Source organism: Chrysemys picta, chromosome 4, assembly GCF_011386835.1.
Source record: "Chrysemys picta bellii isolate R12L10 chromosome 4, ASM1138683v2, whole genome shotgun sequence".
In the NCBI taxonomy this organism is placed as follows: domain Eukaryota; kingdom Metazoa; phylum Chordata; order Testudines; family Emydidae; genus Chrysemys; species Chrysemys picta.
The window spans coordinates 41090064-41117201 of NC_088794.1; the positions used below are offsets into that span (position 1 = coordinate 41090064).

At 42.8% G+C, this 27138-nt stretch overlaps 2 protein-coding genes across 7 annotated transcripts in view; both read left to right on the plus strand.

The window, feature by feature from the left end:
* The window catches only part of SERGEF (secretion regulating guanine nucleotide exchange factor), a 274310-nt gene that overhangs the window by 27581 nt on the left and 219591 nt on the right, over positions 1–27138 (plus strand). Inside the window, exon 9 of one of the 6 annotated variants that reach the window (XM_008174081.4) lies at positions 17987–18331. The exons of the other annotated variants lie outside the window; for them this stretch is intronic. Within the exon in view, the coding sequence (XP_008172303.1) occupies positions 17987–18036 (50 nt within the window). The 3' untranslated portion in view covers positions 18037–18331. Of the gene's footprint in view, positions 1–17986; positions 18332–27138 lie in introns of those variants that run through there. 6 annotated transcript variants of the gene reach the window in all.
* LOC135982997 (uncharacterized) lies at positions 10607–12931 on the plus strand. The gene is made up of 2 exons (XM_065592096.1): positions 10607–11367; positions 12362–12931. Exons 1-2 carry the CDS (start codon positions 10791–10793, stop codon positions 12835–12837), a joined length of 1053 nt encoding a protein of 350 aa, XP_065448168.1. The 5' UTR covers positions 10607–10790; the 3' UTR covers positions 12838–12931.

Genomic DNA, 27138 nt, shown 5'->3' on the forward strand with positions numbered 1-27138 from the left:
CACATGAGTTATGGAAAAAATGGGTACATGATTTATTTTCATTTTTTGTGTGTGTGGGAAAGGATGCAAGGAGTCTTTCCCAAACCCTAAACAGTTGTGTATTAATTAACACCTCTCTCTTTATATTACTAAATAGTGCCATGACAGGGCACAAGAGCACTCTCTGGTTCTTGGAAACAAAGAGTTACCCTGGTCTCAGCTCCTCCCTTTGCCCCCAGTGGTAACTGGCTGCTTGGGAGGGGGTGGAGGGAGAATGTCTTGGGAAAGGATTATAGCAGTGGGCTGAATGTCAAGCTGGGGAGTTTTTGTTTCGTTTTCCGCTTATGTGAACTTGTTTTGCCTTCTCATTATAAACCTAATTCATTCTGGCCAAGACCTTGCTGACCACAGCTCTCTTTTTTCTGTTGAGCCATTTTTCAGCTGACACATGCTTTCTAGGCTGGACTTCTGTCCCTGCATCCTAAAGATACTTCTGAAAAGTAAACCTTTGTCTGCGGAATGTACAAGATAATAACTACTGTGTTACTGAGCAGTACTTTGCTCTGACGTATTGCCTCTCAGCAGAAGACCTCAAAGTGCTTTAGGTGAATAAATCCAAACTTTACAACTTCCCAGCGAGGGTGGTTAATTCCCTGTCTGTTTTGCAGAAAGGGAAATAACCAAGTCTCTGGAAGGTTGGGTGACATTTAAAAGGTGTTATTAGGAGTAAAATCCAGGTCTCCTGACTCTTAGTCCTGTGTTGTAGTCACAAAACCATCTACGACAATGTAAAAGTGTACGTCACAAGTCCCAGTGCTGGAGGGGTTAACCAGCTGTCACATGTGAGATTGAGTGTGGGACTATAAAGGTAGAGGAAAAGTGGCCGGGGCTGCCTATGGGTAAAGGTACTTACTTTTTCCTCCCAGCTGGCGAAGAATTTGGAAAGCTGTTCTGTATAGATTCTTATACTGCCCTCATCACTGTAGTATCTGAGTGTCTTCCAGTAGCGTATTACGTGATCTGACTAACACCTGCCACATGTGGTTTGTTCTCTCTCCCCAAGGGCAGAATTGTGTGTGCAGTGGAGTGTTTTCTTTTGATAGGAAGTTATTTGCTTTTGTTTTTAATGACAATATTTTTCTGGCAATTGGGACCTGCTGTTCTGAGTGGCTTGGGTTTGTTTAGGATCCTTAATTTGAATCAATAAAATAAAGCTATGAAGAAAGGGATTGAAATTCCTCTGCTGGTGAAAAGGTTCGTTATTCATCTTCTTGAGTTGGTAGTTCTGCCTAGTGCCTTACATCATCCTTTCATGCTCCTTTCTCAAATGACAGAGTTTTCCAGAAGGAGGATACTCCCAAATCCTTCCATAAGAATTATTTACCCCTCCCTCTCCCGTCACACACACACACGCATGTGACATGTTGTGGGTTGATAAAAGATATCACCCAGGAATCTTGTGCCTGCTATCCTGGCCCTGTTGGTGGTGCGTGTTGTGAAATGCTGCCCTCTTTGGTTGTAACATCCGTTTTGAACTCTTATACCTATAGGATGATTGAAAGGGGTTAGATGCAGTACAAGTGAAATTACTTTACTACATTATAGAACAAAGTTTCAACAAGTCACTTTTTCAAATATGAAGTAGGCAGACTATAAATTGCAGTTAATTGAATGAATGTGACAAATGCACAATGCCAGTTGGTGACAATCAAACACTTTGAAACTGAATGAAGTCTCTGACATTCTTTCTAATGCACAATAGTTAAGGTTTTAGGGCAAAGGGAGTGTGATTTTGAGATTTGGAAGACTATATAAAATATTAGAGATTGGTCAAATCAAAGTAACAAAATTATTGGCAGGTCTTAAACTGAAAAAACAGTGGAAAAATTAGGGTTTTTAATGCTGAAAACTTGTTGTATGGCTGTCCTTTTGCATTAAGCATCTTATCTGGTAAGGTCATTTGCTGTTCTAAAGTCATCTGGTAGGAAACTATGTTCTTACTTCCCATATGTGATGCAATAGTTGGGAGTAATGAAGAGGTGCATCACCATTTCTGAATTTCTTGTACTTTCAACCAGTCCAGTCATCATATTCAAATGTTATTTTCTTATGTGATTATTACGTAATGCAGTGTTTTAGCTTATGAGCTGATCTCGCTCTCCCTGATGTCTTCAGGTTCAAAGGGAGCCGGGTCTGGTTATTAATGTAATAACATCAGCGATGCTGCTTTTCGGTAACAGTGGGAAGGGTATGTTATAATGAGTTTGTGCATAGGAAAGGGGATCTCTGTAACATGATATTTATCCTCACAAACACTCTGTGAGATAGGGAGATAGCTATTATTATCCCCATTTTATAGATGGGGAGACTGAGGCAGAGACTAAATGTTTGACTTTGTGCCACCCAGCTAGTCACTTGCATAGATGGGATTGCAACACAGAACTTCCAGGTTTCTACTCCCATGCCCAGTTGTCTAGTCTGCACTGCCTGTCCATGCAATGAGAAGTTACACTATAACAGTCTTTGTGCTTATGCATGTTGCTTGCTGTCATGATTGTTATTTGTTGTTTGTAATACGGTAGCATCCTTAATAAAGGATTAATAGATTTTAATGTCAGAAGGGGCCATTACATCATGTAGTCTGTCCTCTTGTGTAACACAGGCCATGGAATGTCACCCAGTTACCCCTGTATTGAGCTCAATAATTTGTGTTTGGCTAATGCTCTTCCTCCAGAAAGGCATCCAGTCTTGATTAAAAGATATCAAGAGATGGAGGAGCCACCATTTCCTTTGGTAGTTTTTTCAGTCATCGAGGCCCCATTGTTACTAGGGACTGTATAGACAAATAACAAAGAAGATAATCCATCCCCCAGTGAGATTTCTGTCTAGGAGTGTGAGAGGAGACAACAAGTGAACAAATGAGACAAATGGGGTGGGGGATGGTGGGAGGATGAGGTGACAAAATGAAAAATTGAGCAGAAATATGTGGTCAGTAATAACCTCTTGTGGTACTTTGAGTTTGTTATATATATTTTAATAAGCCCTTGTAGGACTTAACTTATCGGGGTGGGAAAAGAAGAAATTCTAGCCTAACACTAATGCCTAAGTAAAAATGAGTAGAGTGAAACGCAGACCAATATAAAGTGAGGTTTGGAGGAGTATTAATACAGCAAAGAGAACTCTGGAAATTGTGGAACAGCTTTTGCTTAACTTAAAAATTATTTTTCGCAATATCATACACTCCCTATTCACACATTCTAGAAAAGATGGCGGACTTCAGGTTCTATTGAACGCTACATGATAATATTCATCACAGGCAGACATCTCTGTGCACAACATCATTGGCTATAACTCATTGAGATATAATGAGATTGGTCTGTTGACAAGTGTAAAGTGATTTGTAATAAAAATAAAAAACAATTGCACATTACTTTGCATTGATCTGCTTGATAAGGTCTGTCATATCCTAGAGAGTTATGACTGCAGCTAATGCTGGTTCTTATCTGCTGCTGGGTTCCATAAAATACCTTTTGATGTTATTGAATCTCTGTGACAAGTGAACAATATAGCTATGCAATATTTTGGAAGTGAAAGTGCTAGTTAAAACAGTGAAGCTTGACGGAGAATTGTCAGATCATGGAATATACATTCAGCATTGGCATGACCTGTATTTTCAACTGAATCATCTTATAATAGTTTTCCTGTGATGTTTACCCTGCTGAAGTGTTTGGCTTAGTATGGCATAATACTATGACTGATATGGCCTAATTTTCCAAAGTGACTAGTGATTTTTGGGTTTCTCAATTTTGGGGTAATCAATTTGAGACACATTAAGGTGGCCCACCCTGATGGTCTTGCATTCGAACTGGACAGGACAGACAAAGGGAGGGAGAAAAGGGATACAACATGAAAGCAGATTGGGAACTTAGAAAATTAAATGATTCTTCCAAGGCACACAGCAAGTCTGTGGGAGAGCTTGATATTGGACCCAGATCTCATGAGTCCCAGTCCAGTGCCTTAGCTTGAAGACTGTTCTTCCATAAAATAGCAGAATATCACTTATTTTGCTTTGAGTAAATGGTTTTTGTATTGCCTTGGTGGGGTCAGTCCTGGAGACACAGTACTTCCCTGCTAAAAAACTAAGCTCTACATAGTTGTGTCCTAACTCCCTGAAAGATCATCTCACCTTGTCCCATTGCAACAGTTGAGCTCATGGATCTGTTGTGGGCGTGCAGGTCTGGGATTTGAATGTGTGGGGCCCAGGGCATCTTCAGTGGAGTGCCCACAACTCTGGAATTTACGTCTTTTCTGGTCTGATGTAACCTATGACTCTAGAATCCGATTCTAAGGCCAGAAGGGACCAATGTGATCATGTAGTCTGAGCTCCTGTAAAACACAAGCCATGGAACTTCTCCCAAGTAATTCCTGGGGGCAGATCTTTTAGATAAATATCCAATCTTGATTTAAAATTTGTCAGTAATGGAGAATCCACTATGACCATGGAAGTGCTGCCTGCCTGGAGCCTTGCCGACCTGTGTGCAAGTCCCCTGAATCTCTCCCCCCCACCATTGTGTAAGTATGCCCTACGTTTTTTATTCCTAGATGTATATGTTTACATTTAGCCATATTAAAACACATATTGTTGACTTGCACCCAGCTTACCAAGTGATCCAGATCACTCTGTATCAGTGACCTGCTCTCTTCTTTATTTACCACACTCCAAATTTTTGTGTCATCTGCAAACTTTATAAGTGATGATTTTATGGTTTCTTCCAGGCCATTAAGAAAAATGTTGAATAGTTTAAGACCAAGAACTGATCCCTGCAAGAACCCTCTAGAAACATACCCATTCGATGATGATTCCCTGTTTATAATTACATTTTGGGAACTATCAGTTAACCAGCTTTTAATACATTTAATATGTGTCAAGGTAATTTTATATCTTTCTGGTTTTTTAATCAAAATGTCATGCAGTACCAAGGCAAATGCCTTATAGAAGTCTAAGAATATTACATCCTGCATCTGTTGACCTTCAGGGCATGGTAGAAAGTCAATTTGATTTCTCATATCTTTGACGGAGAGGGAGCAGAGATTCTGAGCATTTTATTCTGGGGCCAAGTTTACTGATTAAACCCCCCCCCAACAAACCTTAAAACTGATTTGGAGTTTGTTGGTTTTAAGAAATGGTGCATGCACCCAGAGACTTTTGTTATATGTGTACAATTTTGTAAATGTCTAAATAAATAAATATAGAGGTGCACATGGCCATTTGCATGCTGATGCGTAGTGTTTAGACACAGCAAAATGTTTGGATACAGTTTTAGAGATCTCTCTGGAAACTTGTGGCAGTGTATCCAGTTATAACCTGTGTGATTTCATCAGCACAGAGGCAGAGAAGGTTTATTTATTGTTCAATACCTTATTTGAGGAAGGTACTGGTTATGGCTTTCAGCCAGAAAAAAAGCAGTTTTCAGTCATAACATTTCATTCCTGCAGAAATTTTGAAGAAAATGCCTGAAGTAACGCTGATGAATGGGCACGCACAGTTTTTTGCTTTGGGGTGCAAAAATGTTTGCATCTCTCTTAATGTGTTTTTCATTCATGGACCATTACTAGAATGTGCTCCTCTTTTGAGTAATCTGGACTATCTTTTGGCTTTGGATGCAGTTCTGCTGATAAACAGTCTCCAAACTGCCTCAGCTGGCCAGAATGCTGCACTGCATTATCACCACCCTGGTTCATTTAGTCCACTTGGTGAATTCATCTCTTTTCTCTGAAAACCTTTTATTTCAGCTCTTCCACATTCTCCTCTGCTGGGAACAAACCTACAGTTTCCTAACTTGAGGTGATCCTTTGCACCATTCTTTGCAGAGCTGTGGGACACTGCAAGTAAGCTAACAGCAGCACTAAGAGTGACCTGCTGAAACCGATTACTTTCCTACTTCTGAGACCACTCCTCAACTCCGCTGCTTTAGAATGACCCAGCCTGCATCTCCTCATCACCAGCTTAGCCAGTTTTTCTAAGGGCAGCAGGATGGCCAGTCCAGCAGGCCCTGCTAAGAATCTGGAATGGAACAGAAAACCAGTAGAAAGTAGCTCCAGGGGAGTGTGTGGTGCTGCAGTTAGGTCACAATCAACACACATAGAGTTATTTTTTGCTCACATGCCAGCTCCTTCCCTTCCGTGAGAGAGTTAGATGGTTGTCCATGGTCCCCTGCTGTAAACTGGCTCACTCCGAAAGCTCTCTTAACCACAGAGCCTCCCACAATCTTCCACAAACTGATGCCTCATTCACCCTCTCAGAGTCGAAGCCTCAAGCCTAAGGGTGGTGATTTACCTTACTCATTTATTAGACTCCAAGAAAAATGTCAAAGTTTTCTCTGGACCAAGGAGGATGCAGTTTTTATTCAGTGTTTTTTTTTTTTTTTTCCATAATCTGTAAGTGGCTTCCATCTTGTTCTGGACCTATCCATTCTTAACCTATCAGAAAAAAAGAGATACTGCACTGATTCAAGAAATAGGCAAAGGAATGTGCTTAGACCTGAGGAAGGCCTATCTGTACCTCTCTGACCCCAAAATACCTTATGGTTCACAGCAGCCAATCAACATTGTCAATTCATAGCAGTGCCTTTCAGGTTGTCATCTGCTGCGAGAGCTTTGATGGTGAGTCTCTTCTCCCATCTCGGACAGTAAGGATTTCAAATTTATCACAGCTTAGACAACCTATTAATAAAAGCCCATCTGCAAAATAGACGGCCTGACACATCACTCAAATGCTGCAAGAACTTGGCTTTATTATTAACACAGAAAAAGATTTTGCCCATGCCAGTGTAGAAGAGCCTGCCTCTGGGGGCTCACTTCCCAGTGAATCCAGGAGTAGTCATGCTATCAGAGCATTTCAGGAAATCTGGGATCTGCTGTGCTCACTCTCCAGGTCTTGCCAGGTTTAATCTCTGCAGTGGTTTCTACTCAGCACAATGGTAACCTCCCATGATGTCTTGCTTCATCTTTGTGAGCTCCAATCCTTTTTCTCACTTTCAGCCCTACAGTATGGACAAGCTGCTTGTACTTCCTTTAACAAGAGCTACATAAACAAAAGCTGTTGGGGTAGACTCTGACTTTGTGTGGGTGTGTCCCTCTTGCCAACTGCCCTCCCTTGTATATACATTTGTATATCATTTCTCTCCACTGACTAGCAGAGCTGGGTGTTGTCTCACGTCTTGAGTTACATATAAAATTTCAAAAATATATGTGGTTTGGAGGTTACCATAATGTCTGTAAATATATGGCCAAGGATTGTTACAGCACTTTCTTCCTTGAAGTTCAGGGGTCAGCAGCCTCTGTTGATGTTATTTTTAATTTTACATGCTTGGGATGGTTACGCATCAGGAAGAACACTGGTAACTGCCCCATCTCCCTGATGGTGCCCAGAATCCTTAGAAAATCAGCATTCCTATTGCTTCTGGTTTTCTGAATGTAATCGGGCTACAGCTGTAGTTAATTCTTATTTTTACTGTTTTGTGATTCTATACTCCTGGTAATCATGTTGCTCCATACTGGGAATTGCCTCTACACAGTTGCAGTCCTGAAGAAAATGTTTCTACTGATTATATCACAACGGACAGATTAGATTTGATGTATACAGTTACCCTTGAGGTTTACCCTAAAAGTTTTCCATGCTGTGATTCAGATGTGTGCTGTTTCTCAACAATAGTTTGCTAACAATAGTTGTAGAGTAATTCAAGTCAAGTTTATGGAGCAGCTCTGTTTCCCCCCCCCTTCCTTTTTCATTGGATATGAGTCGGTGAACCAAACGGAATAATTTTTAATAAGTGTGTCATGCCATATTTTGCTTGCATAAAAAGAGGAGGCCAGGAAGATGCTAAAGCCAAAATAACTTTGTTTTAAATGTTTTCCCTAAAATGGAAATGTGAGTGACTGGCAGTAAGCAAGATGGGACTTATCACATTTATTTGAACTTGAATAGACTTTCCCAAACAAAATGTATTATGAGAGGATTGGCAAGCTGAGATTTGGATGCCCTTTGGAAAATAGGATTTAAATGGGTCTCAGTTAAATTTAGATCATGCTAGATGCTGAGTGCCTTTTGTCAAAGAGTATAAAATGGAAAAAATAACCATGCTGAATTTTGCAGATCTTTCCCACTCATCTTTGGATGTGACAGTTTGGAAAGTGTCTGTACAAAGTGCAGTCTACCTGTGGGAAAGGATGGTATTAAGAGGGTACCTGTGGTGATATTTGTATTTGTGTATTTATTATAACAATATTTTCAATGTACTATGCATGTCCATTTCTGAGCAGTCTGCCTGTCTGCAGAGGCAGCTGACATTTTGTGAGACAGAAGGATGAAGTGTGTTACATGGGAGACACCCTGTGCTCTCACCTGAAGGCTTTGCTTTTCTTCTTCCATGTTTGTTCTTTTCATTTAATGTAAATTAAGTCACTGCAGCTGAAAGTATATGGTTCCCCTTTGCATATGAGAAAGCATACCACCTGTCATTCACTAGCTGTAACAGGTGGTGAAATCAATCTAAATACAATTTCCTTTCAGGAGGAAGAATTCAGTGCTATGTGTGACTGTGTCTGCTTCTTCTCTCTGGTTATCACTGAAGTACTAGTGACAGTTATTGCTAATGTTTCCTAATTGTTTTAATCCTTACCCCTGTTTTGAGTTGCTCCTTAGTAGTTTCACTTTGTGGTCTGATATTTCCCCAGCCTGGTGAGGTTAAGCCTTGTTTTAGTATGAAGAGAATAGGTTAAACATCCTCTGCCCTCCACCCCCCCCCCCCCAAATGCTTTACCCATTATTAAGAAAAATAGGAAAAAAAGAGAATGAGGTAAAAAGCAAAAAAATTTGGAAATACCCCTGTCTGAGAAGCACCTTTTAGCGTTTCAGTGAGAACTGCTTTTGTTTTAGTAGAGTTAGAAGCCTGAAAATCAGTCCTGACAATCACGGTGAAATTTAGAAAACCAGTTGTTATTAACCTATCTCTGCTGTCACTGAATGACGTTAATGGGAGCGCGCTAAGTGTAAATAAGGTGCTATTGAGGTTATCAGGCTATCGTTTTCAGTGGCAGCTGTCTGAGTTTTAGGGTTTAGCTCAAACATGCAAGAGATTCTTATATTAAGTCTGATTTGCAAATACTGTGATTTTATTTTTATTTATTTTAATATATTGAAGTGCTAGAAAGGATGCCTATTCATATATTATGGGTGCCCTTGACAGAATTTAAAAGTATATCCTAAGTGCAACAATGTAAGCTAGCCCACTGCAAATCTGCCTCACCTACAAATTATATTTCCTCCCATTTTCAAATGGCTGGGGAAAAAAGATGAAAGTTGCAACATGCCTTGAAGATCATTAAGTCCTGTTTTCAAAAGTGACATAGGGTCATTGGCACCTAAGCCTCATTGAAAGTCAATGGGATTTATGTTTCTAAATGTCTAGGTTACTTTAGAAAATGGGATGTAAGGTCTTAAGTCACTTAGGTGCTTTTGAAAGTTTTCCTCTGGGCTATCTTGGACAAAGTAGGGGAGCAAATTCCAGAGCCTGGGGACCCTCACAGAGCATTCCTGGGACCCTCACTTGTTTATACCACTGGAGCTTCAGCTCAAGTTCTTCTGCTGATCTCGACTGTGATATAACACTGGGGAAGAGGTGATCTCTTGGGTAGGTAGGTCCTAAGCCATTTAGGACTTTAAAGGTCAAAATCACCTTAAACTTCACCTGAGAATTCTCAGGGACCCAGGGCTGATTATGGAGCATTGGCTGAATGTGCTTATGGCAAGATAGGTATCTTACCAAGCAGGCTACCACTTTCTGTACCAGTTTTTAGTTTTAATCTGTTTCTTTTAAAAGTTGAATTGAAATTAGATTCAACTGTGACAAGATTTACCTCAGCTAATTATGAAGTCTTTATCACTTAACCTAATGATGAAGCTGAAAAAAGACAAGTGAGTACTGAAAACTCTCTCCCTTCTTGGCCTCGCTCTCAACCAGCATTTTAAACTCAGGGCTTATTGATGTCACCAAAGAAAGAGCTGGTGCTTGAGATAGTGTAACTCACTGGTCAGCGTGTGTTATGTGTCCCCCCTCTGTACCTAACCCACAGAGGGTGTGAATGTGTAACCTCCTCTGGCTACAGAGATTTTTAGCTCTCACTGTAGAAACTCATGCTTTCAGCTCTGGAGGTTCCTGGTTCATTTGCTGGCATTGGTGGCATTCACAATAGCACAAACTTTTATGACAACGGTGGTGCTACACTCCTGGGAAAAGAGGAAGAACAGGCAGGTGGACTAGTGGCTATTCCCAACTCTGCCATTGGCCTGCTGGGTGACCTGGGCCAAGTCACTTCTTCTGTCTATGCCTTAATTTCTCCATCTATGAAATGGAGGCCTGGTCTACACTAGGCGTTTATGTCGAAGTTAGCGCCGTTAAATCGAATTAACCCTGCACCCGTCCACACTGCGATGCTATTTAGTTCGACATAGAGGTCTCTTTAATTCGACTTCTGTACTCCTCCCCGACGAGGGGAGTAGCGCTAAATTCGACATGGCCATGTCGAATTAGGCTAGGTGTGGATGGAAATCGACGCTAATAGCTCCGGGAGCTATCCCACAGTGCACCACTCTGTTGACGCTCTGGACAGCAGTGCGAGCTCGGATGCTCTGACCAGCCACACAGGAAAAGCCCCGGGAAAATTTGAATTTGAATTCCTTTTCCTGTCTGGCCAGTTTGAATCTCATTTCCTGTCTGGACATCGTGGCGAGCACAGCAGCACTGGCAACGATGCAGAGCTCTCCAGCAGTGATGGCCGTGCAGTCTGGGAATAGAAAGAGAGCCCCAGCATGGACTGATCGTGAAGTCTTGGATCTCATCGCTGTGTGGGGCGATGAGTCCGTGCTTTCCGAGCTGCGATCCAAAAGAAGGAATGCAAAGATCTACGAGAAGATCTCTAAAGACATGGCAGAGAGAGGATACAGCCGGGATGCAACGCAGTGCCGCGTGAAAATCAAGGAGCTGAGACAAGGCTACCAGAAGACCAAAGAGGCAAACGGACGCTCCGGATCCCATCCCCAGACATCCCGTTTCTACGAGGCACTGCATTCCATCCTCGGTGCTGCCGCCACCACTACCCCACCAGTGACCGTGGACTCTGAGGATGGGATACTGTCCACGGCCGGTTCCTCAGACATGTTAGGGGACGGGGAAGATGAGGAAGGAGATGAGGAGGGCGAGGCAGTTGGCAGCTCTCACAACGCTGATTTCCCCGACAGCCAGGATCTCTTCATCACCCTTACAGAGATCCCCTACGAAGCGTCCCCAGCCATTACCCCGGACACAGAATCTGGTGAAGGATCAGCCAGTAAGTGTTGTAAACATCTAAACATTTATTTTTAACAAAACAGGAATATTAACAATTAAAAGAATGGGTTGTTCATGATTAGTGTGCCCTAGGCGCTTAACGGTTTAGTAAGGGGCAGTGCAAGTTTTGAAAAGAAATCTAGCAATGTCCGGTTTTCAGTGATTGTCCTGCACAAGCCGCTCTACTGTGTATTCCCTGCTACTGCAGCTACAGTAAAATGCGGTCTATATGTGCGGGGATAGAGCAGTAATCCTCCTGGGACATCTCGATGAAGCTCTCCTGGAGGTAACTTGAAAGCCGTTGCATGAGGTTCTTGGGGAGAGCGGCCTTATTGGGTCCTCCGAAGTACGACACGTTGCCGCGCCACGAGATTATCAGGTACTCGGGGATCATTGCTCTGCACAGCAGGGCGGCATACGGCCCTGGTCTTTGGAGGCTTTCCCGGAGCATTCTCTCTTTGTCGCTCTCGGAGATCCTCATCAGGGTGATGTCGGCCATGGTGACCTGCTTTTAATTAGGTAGGGGAATGTTAGTGTTGGGACTGCTTTCCCGTTCCTTTACAGAACTGTCACCGCTGGTTTGCAGCCACGCGGTGGAGGCGGGAGAGGGGCAGCCGAAAGGGATCATTCCCGGGGACAGCCGCGAGGGGGTGGGACAGGGGCAGAGTTCCCGCTTGCCGGATTGCTGGCAGCAGGGACTGACATTGATTTAAATGTGAAATGAGGCCAGTGGTAATATAAAAGTTTTAAACTGCCACAAGTGTACGGCTTACCATGTCTGCCTGCAACAGAAATTCCGTTGTGCTGCCTCGCTTCTCAAATGTGCTGTTCAAGACCCCAGGCACAGAATGCGAAGGCCGAGAATTCGACCTTGTGCTGAGTGCGCATGTGAAAGGTGCTGTGCATGGTCTTGTTCACAGAGAAAGACTATGTTCTTTGTTCACAACTACATTTATCTTTCAGAGGAATTCACTCCCTTTTTCCCATTTCCACAGCCCCGTCTGCGACTGTCTCACAACCTAGCCTGGAATCACACTCCCAGAGGCTAGCGCGGATTAGGCGTAGGAAGAAGAGGACACGGGAGGACATGTTCTCTGAGCTTATGGCCTCTTCCCAAGCCCAGGCAGCACAGCAGACCCAGTGGCGGGAGAACTTGACCCGAATGCACCAAGCCAACATGGATCGGGAGGAGAGGTGGCGGCAGGAAGACCAGCAGGCGACTCAAACGCTGCTTGGACTACTGAGGGAGCAAACGGACACGCTCCGGCGCCTTGTGGATGTTCTGCAGGAACGGAGGCAGGAGGACAGAGCCCCGCTGCAGTCCATCTCTAACCGCCCTCCCCCGCCACCAAGTCCCATACCCACCTCACCCAAAGTGCAAAGAAGGAGAGGCGGCAGAGTCCCTGCTAACTCTCACTCCACCCCTGCAGAGAGCTCTAGTAGCAGAAGGCTCTCATTTCCCAAAATTTGAAAAGTTCTTTCCTTCCCGCCTGACACAAGCCCACGTCCAAGTTTCACCTCCCAATGCCATGTGTAGTTGATAATAAAAAATTCGTTTCTGTTAACTACTGTTTCAATCATGTTCTTTTGGAGGAGGAGGGGAAAGGGGGTTGGAAATTGGACAGGACAGTCTCCTTTGGCAGGGTACATAGTCGGGGGCAGGCACAGCAGCAGGGCACATACACAGTGCAGTGATGCAGTGACTAGTTGCCCCGGTTAGTCTGGGAGGTTGTTTTGATGTAATGTTGGGGGGGGGTGGGTTGCTCTGTGACTTTGTGGCGGGGGAGGGCAGTTACAGATCTTAAGCGCCGGTCCTTAGACAGGATCACAGAGCCACACAGCATGGGATCTGTAACCGTCCTCCCCCTGCCACAAAGTCAAATAGACCTCCCATACACACAGTCCCGATCAGGAGGGGTGACAGGCTCCGTTGAAACAAGCATCCCACCGCAGCGGAGCCTGTCAATCCTTGAGTTTAGAAGCTGCATTCGCATCACAACACTAGACCCGCCCCGCACCACAGTCTGCGTCCCAGTTTTAAAAAATTCCCGCTAAAACAGTATTAAAGAAAACGGTGTGCTTTAACAAAGTAGAACTATTTTTATTTCGACACGTGTGTTGGAGGGGGGGTGAAGGGGGTATGTAACTGGATAGGATAGTCAACATTACCTGGGTAAAGAAACGGGGGCAGGTTTAGCTTCTCAGTACACAAACTATAAAATCACAGGTTACCCTGCTCACTCAGGAACTTTGCTTTCAAAGCCTCCCGGATGCACAGCGCTTCCCGCTGGTCTCTTCTAATCGCCCGGCTGTCTGGCTGTGAGTAATCACCAGCCAGGCTATTTTCCTCAACCTCCCACCCCGCCATAAAGGTCTCCCCCTTGCTCTCACAGAGATTGTGGAGCACACAGCAAGCTGCTATAACAATGGGGATATTGGTTTCGCTGAGATCACAGCGAGTCAGTAAGCTTCTCCATCTCCCCTTGAGACGGCCAAAAGCACACTCCACCACCATTCTGCACTTGCTCAGCCGGTAGTTGAAGAGTTCTTTTTCAGTGTCCAGGGCGCCAGTATAGGGCTTCATGAGCCAGGGCATTAGCGGGTAGGCTGGGTCCCCGAGGATGACTATAGGCATCTCCACATCCCCAACAGTTATTTTGTGGTCCGGGAAGTAAATACCTTGTTGCAGCCGTCTAAACAGACCAGAGTTCCTGAAAACACGAGCGTCATGAACCTTGCCCGGCCATCCCACGTAGATGTTGGTAAAACGTCCCCTGTGGTCCACCAGTGCTTGCAGCACCATGGAAAAGTATCCCTTTCGGTTAATGTACTGGGTGGCCTGGTGGTCCGGTGCCAGGATAGGGATGTGAGTTCCATCTATGGCCCCACCGCAGTTTGGGAATCCCATCGCTGCGAAGCCATCTATGATCGCCTCCACGTTTCCCAGGGTCACTACCTTTGGCAGCAGTACATCAACGATTGCCTTCGCTACTTGCATCACAACAACCCCCACGGTAGATTTGCCCACCCCAAACTGGTTCGCGACTGACCGGTAGCTGTCTGGCGTTGCAAGCTTCCACAGGGCTATGGCCACTCGCTTCTGTACACTCAGTGCAGCTCGCAACCGGGTGTCACTGCGCTTCAGGGCAGGGGACAGCAACTCACAAAGTTCCAGGAAAGTTCCCTTCCGCATGCGAAAGTTTCGCAGCCACTGGGATTCATCCCAGACCTGCAGCACTATGCGGTCCCACCACTCAGTGCTTGTCTCCCGTGCCCAGAATCGCCGTTCCACGGCATCAACATGACCCATTGCCACTGTGATGTCCTCGGCGCTGGGTCGCCTGCTTTCTGACAGGTCTGTGCTACTCTCAGACTTCAGGACATCACCGCGGTGCCGTAGCCTCCTTGCCTGACTTTTCTGCATCTGCCTCAGGGAAACCTTTATGATAAGCTGCGAGACGTTGAGAGCGGCCACAACTGCAGCGATGGTCGCAGCGGGCTCCATGCTCGGAGTACAGTGGCGTCCGCGCTGTCAATGACTGGAAAAGCGCGCGAACTGTTTTCCCGCCGGCGCTTTCAGGGAGGGAGGGCGGGAGTGATGGACGGATGACGACAGTTTCCCAAAAGCACCCTCGACTCATTTTGTTACCCAGAAGGCATTGCCGGCTACACCCAGAATTCCAATGGGCAGAGGGGACTGCGGGAACTGTGGGATAGCTGACCACAGTGCACCGCTTCGAATGTCGACGCTATCACCGTTAGTGTGGACGCACAAAGTCGAATTACTGTCCTTAGTGTGGACACACACGTTCGACTTTGCAATATCGATTACAAAAATTCGATGCAAGTAAAATCGAACTACTCTCGTAGTGTAGACAAGGCCGGAGATAGTTATACTGCTGCCCCCCTTTGCAAAGTTTGCTTGAGATCTACTGATGAAGAGCTATGTAGGAGCGAGGTGGTGTTACTACTGCGGCTTAGGCCCTGTCTATATTAAGGACATTTGCACTGATCTAACCATGCTGAGATAGTTACACTGATTTAGACCCCTAATGTAGATGTTTTGCAAGCATGCAAAGTGGGATTTATCTTGGTGCAGCTTAATCTGGTAGAAAACTCTACTGGTTGAAGCCCTGTTCGGCACTGGTGTGGGGCTTCTACATTAGGGTTTGCACTAGAATGACTACATCATTGTAGTCCCCTTGGTGCAAATTGCCTCAGCACTTGTCTGTATAAGAAAATTGCATTAGTGATTTTAAACTGGTGCAAATCCCTGTGTGGATGCTCTTATTTTAGTTGAAACCAGATTTATTTTCATCTAGTTTACAGCAGTTAGGATACAGCTTAAGCTAAACTGAAATAAGCCACTCTTAAACTGAAATAAAAGTGTCTACACAGGGCTTTGGACCAGCTTAACTAAGTCACATAAAAAAGCCCATTTAAGTTAAATCAGTGGAACTTTCTTGTGTAGACAAGCCCTTAGTATAGATAGAGGACGTGTATACCACAGCTGTAAGAAGCCTAGAGGTTGCCACTTAGCAATTCAGAAATAGGATCAGAGGTACTTAGAAAAAGGTGAAACTAGATAACTTTTCAGTTGATGTCACAAAGTGTTTTCAGCACAAGTTTCAAGACGGTGGTAATGCTGAGCAAAGAAACATATTCAGTATCGGTGGCATTTTAATGTATAAATAGTTCAGTGCAAACAAATGGATCTTGTCAGCTCTTGTTAAGTTTGACTAGAAATATGCAGTGATTTATTTGTCTTGACTGGCACTATGGTCCTTTTGGGCAAAAAATGAGGATTTAATTGTAAGTGTTATATATTATCACATATTAAATCTGTACACATACTTGAAGCACCATGAGAGTGACCAAAATGATCATAGAATCATAGAAGATTTGGGTTGGAAGAGACCTCAGGAGGTCATCTAGTCCAATCCCCTGCTCAAAGCAGGACCAACCCCAACTAAATCATCCCAGCCAGAGCTTTGTCAAGCTGGGCCTTAAAATCCTCTAAGGATGAAGATTTCACCACCTCCCTAGGTAACCCATTCCAGTGCTTCATCGCCCTCCTAGTGAAATAGTTTGTCCTAATATCCAACCTAGACCTCCCCCACTGCAACTTGAGACCATTGCTCCTTGTTCTGTGATCTGCCACCACTGAGAACAGCCGAGCTCCATCCTCTTTGGAACCTCCTTTCAGGTAGTTGAAGGCTGCTATCAAATCCCCCCTCACTCTTCTCTTCTGCAGACTAAATAAGCCCAGTTCCCTCTTCCTCTCCTCCTAAGTCATGTGCCCCAGCCCCCTAATCATTTTGTTGCCCTCTGCTGGACTCTCTCCAATTTGTCCACATCCTTTCTGTAGTGGGGGCCCCAAAACTGGACGCAGTACTCCAGATGTGGTCTCATCAGTGCTGAATAGAGGGGAATAATTATTTCCCTCAATCTGCTGGCAATGCTCCTACTTATGCAGCCCAATATGCCATTAGCCTTCTTGGCAACAAGGGCACACTGTTGTCTCGTATCCAGCTTCTCGTCCTGTAATCCCCAGGTCCTTTTCTGCAGAACTGCTGCTTAGACAGTCGGTCCCCAGTGCATGGGATTCTTCCATCCTAAGTGCAGGACTCTGCACTTGTTCTTGTTTAGGATGACCAGACAGCAAGTGTGAAAAATTGGGACGGGGTGGGGGGTAATAGGAGCCTATATAAGAAAAAGACCCAAAAATCGGGACTGTCCCTATAAAATCGGGACATCTGGTCACCCTATTCTTGTTGAACCTCATGAGATTTCTTTTGGCCCAATCCTCCAATTTGTCTAGGTCACTCTGGATCCTATCCCTACCTTCCAGCGTATCTACCTCTCCCCCCAGCTTAGTGTCATCTGTGAACTTTTTGAGGGTGCAGTCCACCCCATCATCCAGATCATTAATGCAGATGTTGAACAAAACTGGTCTCAGGACTGACCCCTGGGGCACTCCACTTGATACTGGCTGCCAACTAGACATTGAGCCATTGATCACTACTCGTTGAGCCCGACAATCTAGTCAGCTTTCTATCCACCTTATAGTCCATCCAATCCAAACTTTTTTAATTTGCTGGGAAGTTGGGAACTGAAAGCATTAATAATGCAAGGTATTGACATGAAACAGCCTAATAAGAATACTTTGCATTTTTACAACTAGCTGAACTTGGAAACTGTGTAAACTGGGTATAAAACACTACCAAACCAAAACTCTTTGCTCATGTCAGCAGCAGCGCTTTGCACTCACTTTGTATAGGGTGAATGGATATTCAAGGTTCAAGGCCTGGGAGTTGAAACTGACCATCACAAAACAATGAAACAGACTATACACTGTAGCAGTTAAATGTACAAAGTATACAATTGGTAATCTCTTTCAGATATAGTCATTTTAGAAGTTGCTTCGAGCAATAGTAGGAAGTCATATTTTCAGATGGAAATGTTATTTTTTTCCAAGTTAACACTGTTCTTTGAACTTAAAACATTAATAGCTTTAATGCTACTGAACTGATATGTTTTAAAGAAATTTGGGCTTTTTATGTGTGTGGTAATAAGTGGTAGTAGTGTTTTTGTTGTTTTTTGTTTTTGTTTTTTTGTAGAGCTCAAGACTTCAATCAACGTTAACATTTCCTGGCTTTTGACTAACTGATTACCAAGCCTTAGAACATAAGAACGGCCGTACTGGGTCAGACCAAAGGTCCATCTAGCCCAGTATCCTGTCTACCGACAGTGGCCAATGCCAGGTGCCCCAGAGGGAGTGGACCAACAGGCAATGATCAAGTGATCTTTCTCCTGCCATCCATCTCCATCCTCTGACAAACAGAGGCTAGGGACACCATTGCTTACCCATCCTGGCTAATAGCCATTAATGGACTTAACCACCATGAATTTATCCAGTTCTCTTTTAAATGCTATTATAGTCCTAGCCTTCACAACCTCCTCAGGTAAGGAGTTCCACAAGTTGACTGTGTGCTGCGTGAAGAAGAACTTCCTTGTATTTGTTTTAAACCTGCTGCCTATTAATTTCATTTGATGACCCCTAGTTCTTGTATTATGGGAATAAGTAAATAACTTTTCCTTATCCACTTTCTCCACATCACTCATGATTTTATATACCTCTATCATATCTCCCCTTAGTCTCCTCTTTTCCAAGCTGAAGAGTCCTAGCCTCTTTAATCTCTCCTCATATGGGACCCGTTCCAAACCCCTAATCATTTTAGTTGCCCTTTTCTGAACCTTTTCTAGTGCCAGTATATCTTTTTTGAGATGAGGAGACCACATCTGTATGCAGTATTCGAGATGAGGGCGTACCATCGATTTATATAAGGGCAATAATATATTCTCAGTCTTATTCTCTATCCCCTTTTTAATGATCCCTAACATCCTGTTTGCTTTTTTGACCGCCTCTGCACACTGCGTGGACATCTTTAGAGAACTATCCACGATGACTCCAAGATCTTTTTCCTGACTTGTTGTAGCTAAATTAGCCCCCATCATAGTGTATGTATAGTTGTGGTTATTTTTTCCAATGTGCATTACTTTACATTTATCCACATTAAATTTCTTTTGCCATTTTGTTGCCCAATCGCTTAGTTTTGTGAGATCTTTTTGAAGTTCTTCACAGTCTGCTTTGGACTTAACTATCTTTAGCAGTTTAGTATCATCTGCAAACTTTGCCACCTCACTGTTTACCCCTTTCTCCAGATCATTTGTAAATAAGTTGAATAGGATTGGTCCGAGCACTGACCCTTGGGGAACACCACTAGTTACCCCTCTCCATTCTGAGAATTTACCATTAATTCCTACCCTTTGTTCCCGGTCTTTTAACCAGTTCTCAATCCATGAAATGACCTTCCCTTTTATCCCATGACAATTTAATTTACGTAAGAGCCTTTGGTGAGAGACCTTGTCAAAGGCTTTCTGGAAATCTAAGTACACTATGTCCACTGGATCCCCCTTGTCCACATGTTTGTTGACCCCTTCAAAGAACTCTAATAGATTAGTAAGACACGATTTCCCTTTACAGAAACCATGTTGACTATTGCTCAACAGTTTGTTTTTCTATGTGTCTGACAATTTTATTCTTAACTATTGTTTTGACTAATTTGCCCGGTACCGACGTTAGACTTACCGGTCTGTAATTGCCGGGATCATCTCTAGAACCCTTTTTAAATATTGACATTACATTAGCTAACTTCCAGTCTTTGGGTACAGAGTCTTAGCTGTTACTATTTCTGTATGTATTATTTAAACACGAACATTGTTCTCTTGAAGAACAGTGATAGTCTAAGCAGCATTGTTAATGTCACGTGAATGCAACTTGGATGGGGGTTAGGTGCCTAAGCACTTTTGAAATTTCCACTAGGTACCTGTCAGCACCTGGAGGTTCCCAATAGCTTTAAAAAGCTGTCATTTTGTTCTTTTCATTATTGCAGTAAGACCTTGTAAGTAGTATCCATGTGTGTTGTGTGAATAGTTGCTTTATGTAAGATAGTGTGGGATGTAGAAGAAATACCAATTGTTATGAATATTAAGTACTAGATACATCGGTCTGAGATCTCATTTATGCTAAGGCCCCTTAATACTGCTTTCGCAGCACAAATGAGCCTTAAAGGGGGTGTAAGTTACACCTTTGTGCAGTTGGGAATCAGGATCATAGACTTTTCCAATAAATTTTTCCAATTGTGATGTATCAGATAGTGAGATGGGGGCTGATACAAAGCTCACTGAAGTCAGTTGGGAAAAGCTTTGGATCAGGTTAATATACTGGATCAAATCAGTAATGTTTGTTAAATTTCCCAGCTTCCTTCTAGGTGCTAGAAATGAGTCCACATCAGATATAGCACCATGTTGTACTTTTCTGTCTTGATAAGTAAATAGATTTATAAACACAAAATCAAAATGTTTTCCCCATTCAAAAGCCTAATCTGGTATTTCTTGAGCACACGTAAATTTCATTGACTTCACTGGGATTTTTGGGTGCTCAAGAACTACAGGATTGGCCTTTAAATATGCACGTGACTCTGATATATTTATCTATATAGTTATCAGCCTACCTCCCCTAGCATTCCTCCATCTATTACATTAGTCAGAATTATGTAATATAATAGATTCATAGATTCTAGGACTGGAAGGGACCTCGAGAGGTCATCGAGGCCAGTCCCCTGCCCACATGGCAGGACCAAATACTGTCTAGACCATCCCTGATAGACATTTATCTAACCTAGTATGTTACTAATTAGTAACATCTATATGTAATCTCTTTTGGCTACATCAATTTTCATCTCTTTCCTTCTTCCATAGAATGTGTTGCTCTATGGTATGGATTTTCTTAAAGCAAAGCTTTTTTATACCTTGTTTTTGTTCTTTTGGTTATAGTGTATGATAAGTGTTTGTATTTATTCCTCTAACATGAGTAACATCCATCCATATAATGTATTCTCACTACATATTACAAGGGATATATGTTGGGTTTGTGTTCTCAGTCTAAACTCTTGGATGGTATTAGAGTTGACTACTTGATTAATCTTCATTTGAACTATTTTATTTCCGCACCCTCATTATTATTGTTTTATTTTATTATTAATAATTTGTATTAGAGCAGTATCTATAGGGCTTAATTAAGGTGAGGGCCATTTTGTGCTAGATGCTGTTCATACACAAGCTGTTCATACACAATGAAAGAGACAGTCCTTTCCCTGAGGAGCTTACAATTGAACATACAAAATGTTGCTAGAAGAACAAGGCCAAAAAAAAAAAAATAGATTGGAGAAGGCATACTTTGATCCCACTGAACAAAAATAGAATGTCAGTACGAACTGATGTAATGTATATAGAGTCCGAAAGAGCAAAGGGTTGGCTTACAGCAGTCCCACAGCTACTGAATGTGCTTTAATTTGATCCTCAAGGCTCAAGCTTGGCAATGAATGACACTGAGGAATAAATGTACCATCTCTATTCCAGGAAGCATTCTAAAGTACATAGGGTGGCTTTGTGTATTTTGCTGGTTTTTTTCCCCAATTATTTTATTGTTAATGTACTCATTCCACAGGAGGAGGAACTATTTCAACTCCAACTTGTTGGCAAAGACTGGGAATGGCGTTGTAGGCTAGTGGATAATTCATGGGACTGAGAGCTGGGTTCTATTATCACCTTTGCCACTGTTCGGCTGTGTGACTATGGGCAGTTGCTTCATCCCTCTGTGCCTGTGCTTCCCATCCCTTCTTGTCTGTTTGGACTTTGGGTCAGAGGCTGTTTCTTACTCTGTGTGTGTGTGTGTGGGGGGGAGAACATGCGGGGGATCAAGGTGCTATTGTAAGCAAGTAATAATAATGCATTTAAACAGACTGAAAAACAAGTTGATTCACTCACACTAAAATTTTGCAAGGCTGAGCACCTTCTCCTTGGCTCTTTCCTAGAAGCTCATTCTATAAACTGTAAGACCAAAGTGGTTTAGTAAATATTGATTCAGATGCCTCGCCCTTTTAATCATAGGGCTTTAGCCTACCCCGTCGAATTAAAATAAAATCATTAACCTGTATAGGATTCTCCAGCATTTTTCCCTTATCTTGGATCAGTTGCGAACCTGGGTCTAGTTTGCTGTGCATATGTTTTGATAAATACAATATTACTTTGTTTGTATTGTTTCTAATATCTTTCCAAGTAGAGTTCCAGAGCTGTATTTAATTTCATTTTTTCCCCATCACTAAATTCTAGAAGATTGTGTGAGATGGAACTAGCTGAGTGTAGAACAGAAAAAACTGCTGTTTCACGAAAATGCAATGACAGTCCTCTAGAGGACAGCATTGCTTTCTGGTTTTGACTTGTATTTGGGACGATTGTCGTGAGATTCTAAAGCCTAGAAGAAATACACTGGAATCTATCCCCATTTATGATACTAAGGTGAAAAACAAGCTTTGCTAGCACTTTTATATTGCCAAGCCAGTAACCAGACTTTTTAAAATTCAAATAATTTTTATTGCTTCTTTGAAAAACCTACATAGATCATTTAGAGAACCCTCAGACTAAACCATGACCACTGCTAAGGTCCAGGTTGATGAGATAATCTTATCATTCCTTAGCTCAGGGTGTTGTTGCTTCGCGTTGCAGTTTTCTGGCAGGCCAAACCGCCTCAGTGCTTGGCCTGCCATGTGCACTGGCCCTCCTGCCATTTGCTGCTGCTGGTGATGGCATTTAGCATGCGACCATACTGTTAATTATGGAGTGTCATAATGCATACTGTGGTACTATGATAAATTCAAACACAAGGGGACAGAGGGCAGCTGGGGCCAGTCTCTATCTCATCCTGAGTCCAACTCCCAAGCCTCCTGGCTCCAGTGGTGGGGCTTCACTAACATCATCTGCAGATCTAAGTTCCATTGGGTGCTGGGATTCCTGATAGCCAAGAATTTCATCCACAGATCTATGGGATCGGCTTAATCTGCCACTGCTTGGTGGGGACTCCAAGTCCTGGGGCCTCTCTGTTGGACAATTCTGCCTCTTCCTTCCCAGCCTCAGCGGTCTTCCGTCAGTTTCAGCCCACAGAGATTAACTGCCATCTCTGCAAGTCTTGGCTCATTCCTTCCCCCCTCCCCCGTCCCATGCCATTGTGCCAAGCACTTTGTTCTCCAGTTCATACTTTCTTGAAACAGTATTGCTGAGACATGAAACACTGCACAGAGGTGCACTCACAAAGGAAGCTGGCAAGAGAAGACCAGAGTGTATGCTGGCCCTGTGGAAATAGTGCTTTAATAGCTATAATAATAAATAGTGCAGTCTGAAGATAGATGTGGATCAGAAACTTATCAAAAAAAACCTAGGCATCATTGTGGACATCTCAATGCAATGGTCAACACAAAATGTTAGGATGTATAAAAAATGGGATAGAAATCAATGCTGAGAATATTGTAATGGCCTTATACAAATTAGTGGTGCACTCAATATAAACGATAAAAAAAAGTCATTTTTTTCTGGAATGGTGTGTTCACGTGGTGTATTATACCAATATTACTCGTGCATCGTAAGTGTACTACTATTGTTCTGCTGGTCAGTTTCCTTATGTAGACAAGCCCTTAGTTACATAACTGGCTTATTGTGGATTCTGGTTACATTGACCTATTTTCTTTTGTAAGAGAATCCTGCATTTTTCTAATATAATTGCACAAAAGTCAACAACAGTCTCTTCATCCCAGTCAAACCGTCCAATTCAGTTGTATGTTAGCTATTGCATCTTTTATTGATCTCATTATTTTCTTGTCACTAATTATTATAGGCAAAATCTGATTCCAAAGAAACAATTTGAAGTACTGACAAGGTGTAGGAGGCCTTTGCAGAAAACTCGTCTTTATACTTCCCAGTGAGTTTAGGCCATGGTTATCAAAACTGGATGTATAAATCAGGTTCCTAAGTCACAATTTAAGCACCCACGTTTGAAAATAGTAGGAAAAAGATCTTCTAAATCAGCTGGTAACAATAATTTCTCCATTTTATAAAGGAAAAGCTAGCCCCTGGAGGAAAGAAATACTGTTTGCCAGTTCCCCTCTGCAGGACTCTCCTTTCCATCCAATACTACAACTAACAGAGTAAGAATGAAACGTTATTGGGACAAACTCCTTTTTGGGTGGGAGGGGCTTAGCATATATTTTATACGGATCAGATGACCGTGTAAGGGTTTCCTCTTGAAACTGTCATTTCCACTTCAGGGTGGTGATATCTTATAAAACAAGTAAACAAAAGAAGTGGCATGGAAACTTTGAAGAAGACACATCTCTTATTCAGGTGCAGTTCTGTCTGCCAGCTCAGTTAAGATTTTTTCTGTCATGAGCACAGGATATTATATATGCATATAGTTCTTTAGGGATATGAATTGCTACATATTTTCCTGCCAGTGTCTTCTCCCCCAAAGTGACAGTCAATTTGGCAGTTCTCCTCTCAATATTCTAATTGATTCTTGGTTCTGATAATAACCCTCCCGTACTCCATAAGAATTTCCTTGGACACAAATATTTTGTTTCAGGCTCCTGTCTTTGTGGGCATAGATGATTGCAAGATAAGCAACTTGTTTAAAAGAAAATGGACAACTCCTCTGTCAGAAGAGAAGGGCAAATTTTGGGGATGATATAAAGGTGACAACGAGGATTGCCAGAACCCATCTATTTTGAAGAATCAGGCTGGCAAGTCACACAGGACAAAGAAAGGCACTAAATCTTTTTTGCTTGTCTCCGCTTGCTTGCCCTTTTAGCAGAAGATAAAAACCAGCACATGCACACATGCATGTGATAATTGAAATGTGTGCAGAGACCTACTGATATGTTGGATCTCAAAATCCAGAATAGCTGTTAAAAAGTTCCTCATCACATTGTAGCAATATTTAACAATATCAATATTGATCGAAATCAGGTATTCAGATTTCTTTCAGGTTTGAGTGCCTGCAGTGAACTGAGCCTGGCATATAAAATGGTTTCATGAGTCTTTTTTTTTTCCTTTCTTTCTTCCCCCAGCTCTGCACAGGTCAGTCCAAGTCAATGACTCCTCCTCACCTGGCCACTTCCCACAAGGCAGGAGAATACTCATGATTTCTTTCCAAGATGTCGCATCCCATGATTCAGTCTATGAAAAATGAATCTGACAGCCCTGCTTCTTTCAGTCAGTGTCCTTTTGATGTGTCAGAGGAGAAAAGGTTGTGAAGAACCGGGTTGCTTTTCATTCATGCTCTTTTCTTTTTTCTGTTTTGTTCCCTTCCAACTTTATTCTTCTGAAAGAGAAATGGTGTAAGTTCCTCTCTAGCCTGATGCTTAGGGGTTTGCACTGGTGTAGTTACATTGGTGCAGATGTCTCTAATGTAGACAGGGCTTCAGTTGCTGGCTCCCATGTTTTATGACCTGTGGCTCTGAAATGTTGAAAATCTCTTGCAGTCAGTGAATTCTAATAAGTTGTAGGTTTGAGCTAGAGAAAGAAGGAAGGGTTGGGAAGAAGGTATAGCTCAGGCTGGATTGTGGGAGAGATTCTGAAAGCACAAATGGTAGTTAGGCATGTGACTGTTATGGAGCTAGTTTCCCCTCTCTCCCCTTTCTGGTCTCTCTGACTGCACCTTCCTAGATGTTGGGCCTCTGACCTTTACCTGTCTTGGGATGGGATCCTCATGATTCTTTTGCTATTAGACCAGACCCCTGGACACTACTTGTGTATTCCAACCACGTATTACTGTGCAGATGCTGTATTCTGTTGTCCAATACTTGGTACCTTTAGAGTGTGATTCTGCAAGATGCTGAGGCATCCTGCCCATCAACAGTAGTTGAGGCTGCTCAGCAATTTCCAGGATTGATTGCTTAAGGAGTTCAACTTCCCCATGTTACTTATTTCTCTTGATATCCTAACTCTCCCCATTTTTCATTTTAAAAAAATGTAAGCAACCCCAACCCCAGATGTGTTTGCAGTAAATTTTCTGTCTTACATGTCTGTGCGTGGGGCCTGATATAGTAAAAGCCTCTGCAAATGGCCCCCCTTCTATGTTCATTCTAACAAGCTTTAATCGTAAGCTACAGGAAGAAGGCAGAGCCAGAAAATGCATAACTCCCTCCTCTCATCTCCAGCCTGAGTTGAAGTCCTTCTTGTTTTTGTCTCAGCTTTCTTCCTGCTGCAAATCTTATTCTTGGGGGAATTCTGTGTCAAAAAATTAAAAATTCTGTGCACAATATTTTAAAATTCTGCATATTTTATTTGTCAAAATAACACTATATAAGCATGCCAGTTTCAATTATTTTGGTAATTTATTTAAAAATACCTGTCAGCAACTATGTCTGTAACAATACAGACACACACACAAAAAAAAAAATTCCCCCAGGAGTAGAGAGTTAAAGAAACCCCTACAACAACCTAGTTCATGTTTCTCTGCCCCCCAGAGCCCAGCTGGAGTGCCAGACACCCACATCCCCTCCCCCCAGAGCCTGCTGTGGGGTGTGCCCCGGCTCAGATACCCGAACCCCCTACCCCTCAGAGCTAGGGTGACCAGACAGCAAGTGTGAAAAATCGGGACAGAGGGTGGAGGGTAATAAGAGCCTATATAAGAAAAAGCCCCAAATATCGGGACTGTCCCTATAAAATCAGGACATCTGGTCACCCTACTCAGAGCCTAGCTGCAGCCTCCCTCCTCCAGTCCAGACACCAAAAGAGTCTGGGGATGAGGTGGACAGAGTGAGGGAGGGAGTCTCAAGTAAAACGGGTTGTATGGAAGAAAGCACAGAACTGAGAACAGAAGAAGGGCATGAAGGTATAAATATAGAATGTCATTAAAAGTGTGTGACTCATCCTGCCATAGTAGCATAGTGCTGAATTTATTTGCAGAAGTACGCAGAACAGTAAACCTCTGGTAATACTATAATGCATTTGCAAATAGAGCTTTTCCATAGCTGGTTAATGTTTTATGCATCTTTGCATTTTAGCGGCATCACTAAATAGCACTTTGATTTTTTTTCTCCCTACTTTTCATTAGGATACAGTTGTTTTTAGATGAAAAGTCAAGCCCTCTATTGAACCTTGAGTGCTGCAATTTTGTTTGCTGGGGTAGAGATGAGTGAGATTTGTTTTTAATTATGTAACTAAATTTAGGCAGCAATCTGCATTTTAAGACATTGCTAATAAAAGTCTACAAATGAGAGATGCATCATAGTTAGAATTTAAAATGAGCCGGCGCACAGCTGGTGAGGCAGAGTCGTGTCTCTAATCAGGAGGCAAGAGAGATGAAAGGGCATTT

Coding starts and splice junctions, on each gene's coding strand:
- LOC135982997 (XM_065592096.1), top strand. CDS start 10,791: ATGCAGAGCTCTCCAGCAGTGATGGCCGTGCAGTCTGGGAATAGAAAG. Junction 11,368..12,361: donor ATCTGGTGAAGGATCAGCCA/GTAAGTGTTGTA, acceptor CCATTTCCACAG/CCCCGTCTGCGACTGTCTCA.